Source organism: Diabrotica virgifera, chromosome 7 (assembly GCF_917563875.1).
Source record: "Diabrotica virgifera virgifera chromosome 7, PGI_DIABVI_V3a".
Taxonomy (NCBI): domain Eukaryota; kingdom Metazoa; phylum Arthropoda; class Insecta; order Coleoptera; family Chrysomelidae; genus Diabrotica; species Diabrotica virgifera.
In genome coordinates, this window is record NC_065449.1 from 199775489 (window position 1) to 199791989 (window position 16501).

General features: G+C 30.0%; 1 protein-coding gene across 1 annotated transcript in view; it reads right to left on the minus strand.

The window, feature by feature from the left end:
- LOC114327117 (active breakpoint cluster region-related protein) overlaps positions 1-16501 on the minus strand; it is a 140628-nt gene that overhangs the window by 44365 nt on the left and 79762 nt on the right. Inside the window, exons 8-10 of the mRNA XM_028275620.2 lie at positions 15949-16071; positions 15450-15638; positions 10761-11148 (exon numbers count right to left, since the gene is read on the minus strand). Coding sequence (XP_028131421.1) covers positions 10761-11148; positions 15450-15638; positions 15949-16071 — 700 coding nt within the window. The remainder of the gene's footprint in view (positions 1-10760; positions 11149-15449; positions 15639-15948; positions 16072-16501) is intronic.

Below are 16501 nucleotides of genomic sequence, written 5' to 3' on the forward strand. Positions count from 1 at the left end.
GGAGAATAATACTAGGACCTGTGAGGGAAAACGGAATCTTCAGAAGTCGATACAACAACGAACTTATCAACTTTATAAGAAAGCACCCCTATCAGACTTCATTAGAATACAAAGATTGCAATGGGCCGGACATGTGATAAGAATGGGAGAGGATAGGCTACCAAAAAGAGCACTGAATGCTAGAATGCAGGAAAAGAGACCGGTTGGAAAGCCAAGAAAGCGCTGGAAGACACAGTAAACAGCAACGCACAAGACCTTTTAGGAGTCCGTGTATGGAGAAGAGCAGTCACAGACAAGCAAGGGTGGAGGAAAAAAATAAAGGAGGCCAAGGCTCAATTTGGGCTGTAGTGCTGTAGAAGAAGAAGAAGGAAAACCTAGACAATTGATCCTCAGTCCTGGGCAGGTGCTAAATCACCAAAGGGTGTCAAGAATCATCCGACTTGACGCAGTTAAATTAATGAATAGCGAAATTAATAGAATAGCGACATAAAATGTAAGAACGCTCTTTGCTACAGGAAAGTTCGCTAATGCAGTAAAAGAGATGAAAAGAATGACAATCGACATCATGGATATTAAGAAATAGATGGCTTAATAATGGAGTATGTCAGTAAGATGGATTCAATTTCTACTATCCTGGAACTGACACACAAGAGCCTCAACATAGACATGGAGTAGCTATCCTCTTAAAGAATTCTCTAACGAAATACCTCAAAAACGTTGTGCATATATCCGACAGAATCATATTGATAACGGTGGAATGAAAACCCATCAATGTAAATATACTATAAATATAGCTCCTACAATACACAACCCAGACACAGAAACTGAACAGTTCTATTAACAACTACGGAATGATATAAAATCAATAAAATCTAATGATATAAAAATTATTATAATTACCTGTATCGCCAAGGTAGGAAAATGAGCAGAAGAATGGGACCTTCTGGATTGGGAAAAAAGAATGATATATATGAGGAGATATTTTCCAGGAACATATCTCCTCATCTCCAGGTACAATTCTGCGAGGAAGAATAATAATATACATACAGGGTGCGCCAAACCTCTGGTTTTGTTTGATTACGGCTAAATTATGGGATATACAAAAAAATGTTTTAACAAAATTAATGTATATCGAAGCCGTCTATAATTTAAAATTATTTTCTATTATACAGGGTGAGTCAGAACGACGGAACCAACCAAAGTTGTGTTTTATTTAAATGGAACACCCTATATATTAAATCATTTTTGAATATATTCTTTAAAAATATTAAGAATTTATATAAGGTATTATAGGCCTAAAGTTAACAATTTTCGAAATATTTACACTTTTATTGAGAAAAATGGCAATATTCAAAGGGCTGTGGATTAGGCTTTCAAGGTAATAAAAATGTAAATGACATGTCAAAGTTTTTTCAGTGTACTGTTATTTTTAAAAAAATTAACATATTTGACATGTAGCCATAAAATATACAGTGTGATCACTATTTGCATATACAAAATTTTCTCATTTCTTTAATGGGACACCCTGTATATTAGTATTGCCTTTTATATTAAATATTACAAACTTTCTTTTGGTATAGGGTTGTATGTACCTGGCATGTTTCGTTTTGTAGATATTTAAAAAAACTATAGATTTTACGTTTTTGCGGATTTTTTTAAAAATTTTTTTGCAAAAAAAAATAGTTTAAATCTAGTTTTAGAAACATACATTAAAATATCAAATATGAAAATAAAAACGCAATTAAAGATTAAAATAAATCGTATACTAGTACAATTCAATTGAATTTAATAACTTAAAATTATTTTACAAAAAATACTTTACCTTACTAATGAATGCATAAATTAGTTACTAAATTAAATAAACAACCAACTTTGATATTTAACCTAGTAATTTTTCTACCACAGCAACTTTCTTGTACCAAATTAATTGTTAGATATATTGTATTTACGAGTAAGATCTGTTAAACTTTTAATTTACCTTTTAAATTTACTTACATCTTGAGAACATAAATATAACGTATGCTTTGAAACAAATGAATGCTAAATGTATTAGCCAAATTATTTATTAATATAAATAGTATTAACTGGTGTCACAAAAGCTGGTAATACTTTTGTAGTTGAAATTTTTGTAACAATTTTTTATAATATAAATTTTAATTTTTCAACCGAACAATTGATAGATATGACATTTGTCTTGGGTGAAACCATCAGAAATTATTACCAGCTTTTGTGATACTACATAGATACTATTTACTTCATAATATACTTCTATAACGTTCATTTGTTTCAAAGCATACTTTATACGTTCTCAAGATGTAGGTAAATTAAAAAGTCATTAACTGATCTTACTCGTAAATACAATTTAACTAACAACATTGGGTACAATAAAGTTACTAGGGCAGAAAAATTTCTAAGGTAGATTTTAAAATAGGTTGTTTAATTTAATAATTAATTTATTCATATTAATGACTTATTAGTATGGTAAAAAATTGTTAGTAACATAATTTTAACGTTATTACATTCAATTAAGGTGCACTTGCATACGTGTTATTTTAATCTTTAATTATGTTTTTATTTTCATCTTTCATATTTTAGTGTACCTATGTTACTAAAATCAGATTATAATTTTTTTTGCAAAAAAATTTAATTAAAATTATTGCGGATATAAAATATCCGCGAAACGTAAAATCTATAGTTCTTTTTTAAATAGTTACAAAACCAAAGATGCTATGTATAGCTGGTTCCTAAAAAACTGATACGACTCTTAGTAAGATTTGATCATTTTGAGCAGTGTATGATTGGTCTGACATTATATTATATTTATTATGACAGACAAATAGTAAAATAAACAAACAAACAGCCATTTTTTGAGGTTGAAGTTACCTGACAAATTTTAAGATTTTACAGTGACCGTGACAGCAGAGTTGGGTCGGATACTGAAAAAAAGTATCCGGATACCGGATACGGATAGTATCCGGATACCGGATACGGATACTCAAAATGTATCCGGATACTTTTTAAAAAAGTACGAATACTTTAATTTAAAAATGTATTCGGATACAAGTATCCGGATATTTTTTTCGGATACTTCCTAGGATACTTTGAAGGATACTTTTTTTAAGAAGGACATAAATTATTAGTATTAGAACTATGTGATGTGCATGTATTTTTAATGTAATATATAATAATAAAAATACATTAAGTGATGGAGAAAGAAATCAGAAAGTACTCAAAAAATTGTTTATTGCTTATGCTTATGAATAATAAAACTAGAACAAAAATTTATAAGGAAACATTAAATTATGGGCCATTCCACGAACATACGCCTGTTTTGGATTACTTCGACAACGAATATTTTACTGTGCAACATAAGAAGTACGAAAGTAAATGGCGCTAATAATTATTCCAATAAACAACAATGTAATTTGCAATTTACTTTCGTTCTTCTTATTTTGCACAGTAAAATATTCGTTGTCGAAGTAATCCAAAACAGGTGTATGTTCGTGGAATAGGGTATAAAATAAAACCGTACTAATACAGAAAGTATTCCACTTGCTGACGAAGTCAGAAGTGAAGTGCCTTTGAATTTGCCTTTGTAAGTACAAATACCGAAGTACTTTATTATAATCCGAAAAATAATTTCTTCCAATTATACAGGGTACAAAAAGGGGTTCTTGAAAAGAGAGATATAGAAAATATAAAAAATAAATGTAAGTAAATAATTAAACAACGTACTAATGAAGATTTATAACTGATTAGGTAAAAACAAAGCTCCATTAGCTATATAATAATGTATTATAACGGTGACGAGTAAGAAAAATGGGATTTAACATATTAGACACATCTGGATTGAAGAAATGGCAGTGTTGTGCATTATCGGCGGGCGATAAATATTTAAAAGTATCCGAATATCAAAAAAAGTATCCGGTTGCCGGATACTTTAAAATTTGATCACGGATACGGATACCGGATACAAAATTTAAAAAGTATCCGGATACAGCTTTCGGATACATAAAAAGTATCCGGATATTGTATCCGGATACAGAAGTATCCGGATACTACGCATCTCTGAGTGACAGTATGTAAATAATAAGTATTTATCCTTCAAAATATAATAAATTAAATATAATTAAACTCATATTCATTATATCACACTTCATCAAAAGCTTTTTACAAGAACATAGTCAGCGATTTTGATATGGCTTAGAGTCAGACTACATCAAGATCGCCTATAAATCGTGCTGGTAATTGCCTTGCAGCAAGACCAAAAACAAAAAGAAGAAGAAGAAGAAAGTACACTGCTCAATTTTCTACAAAATATGCTTTAAGAGTCGTATCAGTTTTTTTTGGAACCAGCTGTACATACAACCTTATACCAAAAGAAAGGTTGTAATATTTACTACAAAATGCAATACTAATATACAGGGTGTTCCATTTAAAAAAAATGAGAAAATTTTGAATTTGCAAATAGTGATCACTGTATATTTTATGGCTATAAGTAAAAGATATTAAATTATTTCAAAATGACACTATATTATAAAAACTTTGACCTACCATTTAAATTTTTATTACCTACCTTGGAAACATAATCCACAGCCCTATAAATATTACCATTTTTCTCAATAAAAATGTAAATATTTCGAAAATTATTAACTTTAGGCCATGTTCTTCATATTTTTAAAAACTATATTCAAAAATGATTTAATATATAGGGACTTCTATATTCTGACTCACCCTGTATAATCGAAAATAATATTAAATTATATACATTAGTTTTGTCAAAAACATTTTTTTGTATATCCCATAGTTTAGCTGTAATCAAAGAAAACCAGAGGTTTGGCGCACCCTGTATATACATATACAGGGCGAGTCACCTCTAACGGGACGGAAGATTACAGCTAAATGGTAAAAGATTTGAAAAAAATTTTAAATTAGTAGTTTGTAAGTTGATAAAATCTACATTTTAAAATTATTTTGAAATATATAGGGTGTCCCAATAAATGGCGGCGTATCAAAGTTATATTTTTTCTTATGGAACACCCTATATTTGATTGCATTTTTTGACTGTCCGCAAAAAATAAGGTATAGTTTCTTAAGGCTTCCCTATACCTATGTACAGAGTGTTTTGAGTTATGGTGACTTTTCTTAAAATGTAAAGTTTTAAAAGAAGGCTTATTGTCAAGTTATTTAAGAAATTATAAAAAAAATTCTTCTACATCTAAATAGTTGGATATTGGTCGAATGTATTCCATGATTAATTATTACACAATTATTTACAGGGTGTTCAACATTTACAGTTCCATTATTGGATTATTCAATGTGTCATATGATGCTTATTTTAAATGGAACACCATGTATATTAATACACTATTATACTAAACGGAGTCACCTCTTTCGAATGGTACATGAATGTCCTATACCTAGGTCTAATAGTCATTGCGTAATTTACAATTATTTAAATTCTTAATCTGTAAATCGAGTTTAAAACAAAAGATGTATCTCATTGTATGACATTGTCATTTTATGACAGTACGGTCTGGTATTTATCAAAAATATAAACATCCGTGTATGATATTCAAATTTAATTGTTCCTAAAAATGAATAATCACGTTATCTACGAAAGAGTAGACATGGTACTTTGCATTGGGGAGTGTTTGCAAAATTGTATCTTACCTTCTTAAGTTTACGCTCAAAAGTATCCTGATAGAAGACACCCAAAAAGGACGTTTTTGAGAGATTTCAATAGATTCCGTACTACTGGTAATGTTGCATACTTAAAGTTAAATAAAAATAAACCAGTTATTTGTGATGACGTCAAGGAGCTTGATGTCCTGCTTTCTGTTACGGAAAACCCAAATACTAGTAAAGAAAAAATTTCGGGTGAATTGTAAATCAGTCAAACGACTGTTAGAATACTTAAGAGAAACCACTATTATCCATATAAAACTCAACTACACCAGTATTAGAAGATGGAATGATAGGATTATGATAAATATTTAACTTATCGTTTATGGACTTTAGACTTTATAGAAGATCCTGATTTTTTTAATGTATTGTATACAGACCAATATACCTAATTTTCATAATAATGGTCTAGTAAATAGACATAATTTTCATTTCATTATTATACAGTAAACAAACATTTATTTCGTACAGTTTAAAAATCGAGAGTAACTATAAATATTATTTTTAAAATCAATTTACCGTTTAAGAAAATTGTAAATGACGCAAAAACTATGACTCCTAGTTATAGAACATCCCTATACCATTCGAAAAAGGAACCTGTGCTTAGTACAATGATTTATTAATATACATGGTGTTTTATTTAAAATAAGCATCATATGACACATTAAATAATCCAATAATGTGTGTGTGTGAGAAAAAATGGCTTGGATGCTGTTAATCAATCATGGAATACATTAATTATAACAAAAAAACCAGACCGTACTGTCATAAGGTGACAATGTCATACAATGCCATTAATTAACTACATCTTTTGTTTTAAAATCGATTTACAGATTAAGAATTTAATTAATTGTATATTACGCAAAATCTATTAGACCTAGGTATAGGACATCCATATATTATTCGAAAGAGATAAAATTGTTTAGTACAATTATTTATTAATATACATGGTGTTCCATTTAAAATAAGAATCATATGACACATTGAATAATCCAATAATGAAACTGTAAATTTTGAACACCCTGTAAATAACTTTAATTATTTAGAATGGGAAATAAGCCACAATATTATTAAAAAATGATTTTTATTAACGTTTCGACGCCCAAATCGGGTGCCGTTGTCAAAATACAAAATACTATTAATATAAACAAAAATGTTGTTGCTCAGTAAAAAAATTCTTCTAATAATTTATTTAATTTGACTCATTTATATCGGCAATTCAGATACATATGATACATTTTAAAGTAGATGACTTTAAAATGATATTGCCAATATTTATGAGTTGCGTTCCTGGGACGACTTTACTGAAAGATAGTTCATTCGATTACATGAAATCAACCCCAACTCAAGAATATCCGTCACAAAAAAAAATCATAGCATGTGATCTGTCTTTAAAAAGTTTATTTTATTATTTTTTAATTATTTTATTTTTTTTTAATCGAATTATTTTTAGTTTACACATAATTTATCAAAATTCATATCAGAAACAAAGAAATATACATTTAAATAAATTTAATATTCTTTTAGAACAAAATAGTATACATACTTTTGATAACCTAAATAGAAATAATGACATATTAGCGACAGTTGTCAATCTATCAAATAGACAGTTAAATGCAACGGAGAATTTGGTATTGTCAAAGGGTTTAAACTATGCTGTTACTCATCCATCTATTCCAAAATTAGACATAATTAGTTCAGTGGAAAAAATATCACAGTGTTTACCAACTCATGAAAAAGAACAGTATAGGGTACTATGTAAACTTGAATTGGAAAAGACAAATCAAATTGAACAGAACATCAGTAAAGAGGAAATTAAAGCTTTAAAAACTTTAAAAAATGATGACTCCATAACGATCCTACCAGCGGATAAAGGAAATGCAACTGTAATAATGGATAAAATACAATACGAGGACAAAATTACAGATCTAATTACAAATGGACCTTATACCAAATTAACGAAGGATCCAACGAAAACACTGGAAAACAAAATCTATAGAACTTTATTCAAATTTAAAAATGATCTAACATACTATCAAAGAAAATTAATTACACCTCATTACAGTAAGTCACCACATTTTTATGGAGTACCGAAAATTCATAAAGTGAACATACCACTTAGACCCATTTGTAGTACCATCAGTTCTCCTTGTAATGAACTATCAAAATTTTTATTAAACATTATAAAACCATTTGCTAATAATGATGACACATTTATAAAAAATACAAAACATTTTGTAAACAAATTATCAACTATTGAATTTAATCCAAATAATATTTTAGTAAGTTTTGACATAAACAGTTTATTTACAAATGTGCCATTAGATAAAACTTTAAACATAATCAAAACGAAATTAGAGAATGATGATACATTGACAACTAGGACAAAACTAAATGTATCAGCTATAATGGAGTTATTGACATTATGTACTAATAATACCTATTTTCAACTAAATAATGAATTTTATAAACAAAATTTTGGTCTAGCAATGGGCTCCTCTTTATCTCCATTATTGGCTAATATATTTATGGAGGATTTCGAAACTAATATCATTTCTAAACAAAATTTAAAACCCACTGTATGGTGGAGATATGTAGATGATGTGTTTTCAATATGGCCTCATAGATCAGAATTGTTGGATACATTCCTGAATATTATAAACGATCAAGAAGAGACAATAAAATTTACAATGGAAAAGGAATATAATAACACCCTGCCTTTCCTCGATGTTTTAGTCTTAAAGAAGGATACTGGATATGAGACTCAAGTGTATAGAAAACCAACACATACCAACAGATATCTCAATTACAAATCAAATCACAACATCAATGTTAAAAAGGGAATCATAAAATCCTTATATGATAGAGCCAAAATTACTTGTTCTAACGAAAATTCCTTTTTAGAAGAAAAACAATTCTTAACATCTGTTTTATTAAAAAATGATTATCCTTTATCGTTTATAAATAAGGAATTGTCAAGATTGGATCGAATGGAACAGAACAACATAGAACGGGATCCTACAACATTCACAAGAAATAATACGAGGAAAATATCAATACCATACATAAAAGGACTATCCGAGAAACTTAAAACAATAGGAAATAAATTCAACATTTCAACAACATTCAAAACAACCAACACATTGAGATCTATTCTATCTAAAACTAAACCTAACAATGAACAAGAAAGGACAAAGAATTGTATTTATAAAATACCTTGTGAATGCGAACAGTTTTATATAGGTGAAACATCAAGACCATTAAACGTTAGAATAAGTGAACATCAATCTTATATTAAAAATAGAGAATTTGATAGATCTCAAATATGCCAACACGCATGGGATAATGAACATAGAGTTCAGTGGAGAGATTCAAGTATAGTCCTGAAAGAAACAGATAGTAAAAAGAGAAAAATCAAAGAAGCGGCTCTAATTATACTAAACGAAACCAATTGTGTCGCAAATTCCTCGGTGGAATGCAGTAGGATGTGGATACCCATACTGAAAGAGGAAGTCAATAGAAAGAAAATACCACAATTAGTAAGTCAATAGTCGAGTTAGTACATATTTTATATTTTAGTATTACTTATATACCCATGTATTATTGATATTATTTATAATTTAAACAAAATTATAGTAAAGTCAGAATTTGGTATTAATTTTGAGAGTAAATTAAATGTAAGACCAAATACTTACGATGTCGGGATAGTATCACGAGGTTTTTCCTGGTTTTCCCTCGTGATTTACTATGAGATCTCTAACGCGAGAATTTTAATGTCACCGTTGCATGTGGTTGTCTTTTTAAAGACAGATCACATGCTATGATTTTTTTTGTGACGGATATTTTTGAGTTGGGGTTGATTTCATGTAATCGAATGAACTATCTTTCAGTAAAGTCGTCCCAGGAACGCAACTCATAAATATTGGCAATATCATTTTAAAGTCATCTACTTTAAAATGTATCATATGTATCTGAATTGCCGATATAAATGAGTCAAATTAAATAAATTATTAGAAGAATTTTTTTACTAAGCAACAACATTTTTGTTTATATTAATAGTATTTTGTATTTTGACAACGGCACCCGATTTGGGCGTCGAAACGTTAATAAAAATCATTTTTTAATAATATTGTGGCTTATTTCCCATTCTAAATAGTTAAAATTGTAAAAATGCCACAAGAAAATAGCTTCAGAACAACACTGTAAATAACTGTAATAATTAATCATGAAATACATTCAACCAATATCCGAATATTTAAATGTAAAAGTAATTTTTTTATAATTTCTTAAATAACTTAAGAATAAGCCTTCTTTTAAAACTTTACATTTTGAACACTCTGTACGTAGGTATAGGGAAGCCTTATGAAACTATACCTTATTTTTTGCGGACAATTAAAAAATGCAATAAAATATAGGGTGTTCCATAAGAAAAAATATAACTTTGATACGCCGCCATTTATTGGGACACCCTGTATATTTCAAAATAACTTTAAAATGTAGATTTTATCAACTAACAAATTACTAATTTAAAATTTTTTTCAAATCTTTTACCATTTCGCTGTAATCTTCCGCCCCGTTAGTGGTGACTCACCCTGTATACATTATGTACATGGAAATATCCACGAGTCACTAAACAACACAAAATTAGAAACCAAATAGAGTATGTCTTAATAAATAAAAGATTCCAACATAGCATTCAAGGATTAGCTGCTTATCCTGGAGCAGATACTGGCTTTGACTCTCAATACTCAATACAAGAGAGGACGGGAGACATTCAGTTTGTTTTCCAAAACGGTTTAGATTAGAAACACGAGAGGCACTTTTTGAATGCAATTATTGGTGCAAAGATAAGGTTAAATAAGTTGAGGGAGGTTGGTATTGATGGAAAAGGTAGGATGATCCAATAACTGTACTGAGATCAAAGCCAGAATTAAGGATCTTCAACAGTCAGAACCTTGTTACAATTTACATGACTAAACTTTACATTTCCATAAAAAATTAGCGTTTCACTAAAAATTTGTTTCGTCTCTAAATTTAGTATGAAATATAAAGTATGTTGAAACGTAATAACTTACCACAGGAATACTCCAAACCAGTCAAATCGTAAATATAAACATGCAGATCTCCAACCAATAAACTCTCATCGTTCCCGCTCCTCAACAGATACGAACCCATGTTCGTCTTCAAAAATTGTCTACAGGCAGTTATCCACGCTTGCAGTTCAAGCATGTTATGCGGCTGCGCCGCGAACTTCCCGGTCCTTTCAGTCTTTTGCAACGTTAGAATTGCTTCGATCCATTGCGTTCGTTCGAAGTCGGACGATAAGAAGAACATGTAAGTACGGCCCGTCACTTTGTGTTTGATCCTGTAGACGAGGTTCGGGGAGACAAGTACCAGCTGGCTTTCTAGTTCTATCAGTCTTTTTCTATATTTGTCCGAGCCTCGGAGAAGTTTTGAACGATTCTAAAAGTCAATAATACATATTTAGTGAAGAAAGACAGTATAAGATTTAATTTCGTTGCAGAAAAGTTAATACTTTTCGAGTTTTTTGCGAATACAGTGGAACCTCGATAACTCGGATTAATCGGGACCGCGACCGATCCGGGTTATCGAAAATCCGAGATAGCCGGAGAATATGGTAAAAATTAATAAAATACGGTATACTTACAGATAAACTCCGTTAGAATTGAAATAACATGAAATATATTTATAAATATGCTATATATGCACAGTACCTACTCATTAAAATTACAAAAAAAAACACCAAACACAAACGTAAGCAAATGGAAGCGAACAATACAAGACACACAATACAGTTACAACGATGTAATGTTATTATTAGAACAGTAAAAACTAAAGACCATTGTTTTTAAAAGAATTTTTTAAATAGTCTTTCCTAAACAATGCTGACAGTTTGAAATAAAAAGGAATAGATACTACAGACAGGTGGCTTGTTGTTTCTGCGGCGTGAGCTATGAGTCATTTTTAATATCGTATAGTTCAAATTACCCACATACACATTATCTCTCAAATATTATATTACATACATTTTTATTGTTGAAAGGTTTGTCTGATAATTAACTATTTTGATGGGAAATAAGCCACAATTAAATTGAAAAATACAAAATATTGAAAATCAAAATGTTTATCTGATGAAAATCGGTCCGGGTTAGCCGGATTTCCGGGTTATCGGGGGCCGACTTATAGGGGTTCCACTGTAAATATGTTCATTTTTCAACAAAAAAAAAACACGGTCTTAGGCGGATCTTTGCAAATAAAAGTAATTGATCGAAAAAACATTCTTAGCAATAATATAGCTTCTAAAAAAATGAAAAAAAAAGGATGTATGTATGAAATCTCTAGAACCAGTAGAAGCAAAGTTGTGGCTAATGAAAAATATGTCAAAATAATCCGTCAAATTTCAAAGGGAATATTTCAACGCGAAATAACCAAAAAATGATGCACTTTTTGGGAAAAACTCATTATAACTTTTTTAAAGTTACGTTCAAAATAAAGTTGATCCCTTTTTTTTGGTAAAAAACAACTCGGGAAAATCACCCCCTAATTAACATTTTAAATAAACTTAATCGTTACCGCTTCACAAGTTACTTTACTTATGTATTATTTAGGTACATGATCTGTAAGTTTTATCGGTTCAAAGGGCTTATTTTTTTTTTAAATTTGGTTTTAAAATAACTTAATTTTTCAAAATAACTTAAATTTATTAGTGACAACAAAAATAACAAAGAGCAAAACAATGTAGTTATTGCTTTTCTGAATATTTTGGATTTTTTTGTTTTTCTGTGAGACAAAAATTGTTTAAGATATGGCTGTTTAAAATTTGCATACACTGTATGTAAATTTGTACACTGTAAATTTGTGTGTTGGGCTTGGTTTTGGACATACTGTTGTTATGGTATTGTACTTGTTTCCTTTCATGATTACTGACTAGGTCAAGCCCTTTTAACTACAGCCCCTTCAAAAATAAGCACTTTGAACCGATGAAACTTAAAGATCATATAAAAAATACATACACGAGTCAAGCCACTTGTGAAGTGGTAACGATTAATTTCATTTGGGATGCTAATTGAGGGGCGATTTTCACGAATTTTTTACCAAAAAAAGGGAATAAATTTATTTTGAGCGTAACTTCCTTACTTTTATTGCTAGAAACTTTTTTAAAAAACAAACATAAAGACTTTTTAAACACTTTGAAAAAGTGTTAATGAGTTTTCCCCAAAAAGTGCTTTATTTTTTGGTTATTTCACGTTGAAATATTCGATTTGGAATTTGGCGAGTATGAACCTATTTTTCATTAGTTACAACTATTCTTTTTTGGTTCTAGGAATCTCATACATACACCATTTTTAAGTTTTTTTATGGGCTATATTTTTGGTAATTTCATTTTTTTCAGCTAGTATTTTTGGTTTTTTCAACAAAATGCTAAATTTTTGAGTTATTTGCAAAAAACCGTCTAAAAACGTGTTTGTTGAAAAATGAACATATTAGTTCGCAAATAACTGGAAAAGTATTAACTTAGCGAAAAAATGCTAGAGAACAAAGGTTGCTTAGAATTAGGCAGTTTATCCATTTCCGGACTTATTTTGAACGTATATTTTTCACCCCATGGCAAAAGCACACATCGGCACCCTATTAATTTTCTTCTTTGACTGTGTTATCTATGTGTATGCCAAATTTCATGTCAATCTAAGCGGTTCCTTAAAATTTATAGGTTTTGCAATATTTTACCGTCAAGGAACATACTAAAAGGAGACATTTTGAACAAGAATCCGCAATCAGACATTTTTTCATAAGGGAACGACCTCACAACATGGACTATATGTTGACTGACAGAACTATTTGACCTGAAAATTGGTATATAGCTTCTACGGGACGTAAAAATTAGATATTTAAGGTCAAAAAATTGTCTTCTTCTTTTTTTCTCAAAATGTTATTTTATGCGATTTTACAGTGATTTGGTGTTTATTTATACAAATTTGCATTTTCTATCGTAAAGTATCAATGGAAAATATAATATTTTAATAGAAGGGACTCAAAAATGTCATTATATGGCATTATAACAAGTTACTTTGATTCAAAACAAGCTTTTGATCAAATTTTATAGTGTAGAAAACGTTAAAATACCGTTTTTTACATTTTTCTCCATTCCCAAAATACGTCATAATCGATTTGGCTGAAAATTTGCCCACAGATAGACAAAACATAGGACTTTAAGTGGTGAGAAGAATTTGAATTATATTACAATACCAAAAAAAGCTACATGCAATATTATAGTCAAAAATATAGGCGTCTACTATAAGTACAATTAACTCGAAAATATCGACCTCACGACAAAAATTGTTAAAAAGAAATTGTAATAATTGTAAATACGATTTATTTGGAACAATTTCAGTTCCTACCATTTTTGTCGAAAATTTAAAAATGGCGGAGATATTGAGCAAAACAGGTTCTCCTTTAAAATCAAGATGGCTGCTAACGTAACGGAGGAATTCATTCGTGATTTTAAATTTAGGCTACTATTGACTCCCCTAAAGATCAGAAAAATAAAATTTTGGGCAGCTCGGCATTCAAGGTCAAATGCTATCCCGACTGGACTAATATATACTTTTGAGTCTGATATTACTGCATGTAACTTTTTTGGTATTGTAATATAATTCAAATCCTTCTAACCACTTAAAGTCCTATCTTTTGGCTATCTGTGGGCAAATTTTCAGCCAAATCGATGATAATGTATTTTGGGAATGGAGGAAAATGCAAAAAACGGTATTTTAACGTTTTTTACACTATAAAATTTGATCAAAAACTTGTTTTGATTCAAAATAACTTGTTATAATGCCATATAATGACATTTTTGAGTCCTTTCTATTAAAATATTATGTTTTTCATCGATACTTTACGACAGAAAATGCAAATTTGTTTAAATAAACACCAAATTAAAAAAAAAGAAGAAGATTTTTTGACCATAAATATCTTATTTTTACGTCCCCGCAGAAGCTATATACCAACTTTCAGACAAATCGGAGATCCAAAATTTTTTGCCTGAGTGATTTGACATGGAATGTACCATAAACATTTTCAATTTCTTTGCAACACGAAAATGCAGCACCTGCATAATACTCTGGTTAAATCGGAGAGTACAGGAAGAGTCTATACCGGTTTCGGAGGTTTTTTCCTCCTCATCAGTAGTCCCATATCATCTTCTATCCGACTTCCCCAGGTATCATACTTTGGGCCTTTCCGAATTGCAAAGAACGAAATGCTGCGGATGAACTAGAGCCATCTACCGAAAAACAAAATAAGTTATCAATCGAAGTAGCACAGAAAACGACAATAAATATCGTTCCCATACCACCAGATTGACAACAGGTGGAACACTTTCTTTGGTTACAACCTCCCGAGATTTTCAAAAATTATAAAACATACAGGATGCCGAGGAAATTAAGATGAGAGAATTTTAAATAATTCACAACCCATCTGCTCAGCGTGGTAAAAGTTCCAACAAGAAAGATTCCTTAGTACTCAACAAAAGAGTAAATGAATTAAAATGTATAAAAATTTTCAATTTCTTTGCAGTACAAAAATGCAGCAGCTGCATTCGAGTATTATGCAGCTGGTATTAAAAAAATATGTGTTCACTTTAATTTGAACAATACTGTAAATATGCATTTAAAGAAAAACGAAAAGGACAAAATAACAAGATTTCACTTTTTTCAATTCTCTTTTTTATCAACATATTTTCTTACCTTGTCTTCATTAGACCTTTCTTCTTGTCTTAACTGATCCCTGACATTTGATGCTTGGGATTTTAAAGCTACTATATTTGATTGTGATACTTCGTGTAAGTTAGCAGTGGTTTCTTCTAATGTTAAAATATCTTCTACTGGTATGAACCATTTTAATTCAAACGTATATTTTTCGTTGCGTCCAGCAGTCTACAAATAAAAAAAATATTTCAAAGGAATTTATAAAGGATCGGTTCAAATTGTTTTTTTATATCGATACTATAAGATCCACCTTAGTTTTAATGTCGCGTGGGTTGGCGCCTCAGATATTATGTAAGTAAACTATTTTAGAGTATATATGGAAGGGCCTGATTTATGAGGTAATAAAAATTTACATTGAAGACATTTAACAAAACTTGAATTTAAGTAAATATAATAAAGAACCGTATTAAGTCGGTCGATAAATATGTGAGCGACGGATTATGAAATTTTACAAGGCTGTAACATTAACCATATTTACCTTGTATTTGGCACAAGCAATAACGTCATTAAATAAAAATAGATGTCGCAGTTTTCGATGATTATCAACAAATTCTACTATAAATGAATTTTTTACTAGTCGTCTTTGCGCTCTATCCGATGCCTAAAAAATAAAGAAAAAACATAATATGTACATAAAAGTAAAAAAATCGTAAAAAATAAGTAATTCATGATTTATCACAAAATATCTATTATAATACATTTGATTAAATAAAATTTTCAAATATCGCTCATGGGCTACAATAGTGGCACAACTCAAAAACAGGTATTTTAAACTACGAAGAGTTGTAAATGTTCAAATACAATTATTTTCAGTATCAATATCGATACACCTCATAATTCAATATTCCGCCGTAACATTGCAGAAGTGTCGCTATTGTATTGTGTGACTAGTCCCAAATATTGGCTGCATTACTGACACTACTCAGTTTGCGTCTAACACTCGATATGATCAGGGCACGTTCTTGTCATCAACATTGGCACATTTTGTGGGTCAGTCTTGCAGAAACATTCGGCTATCTGTAGTGGCTCTT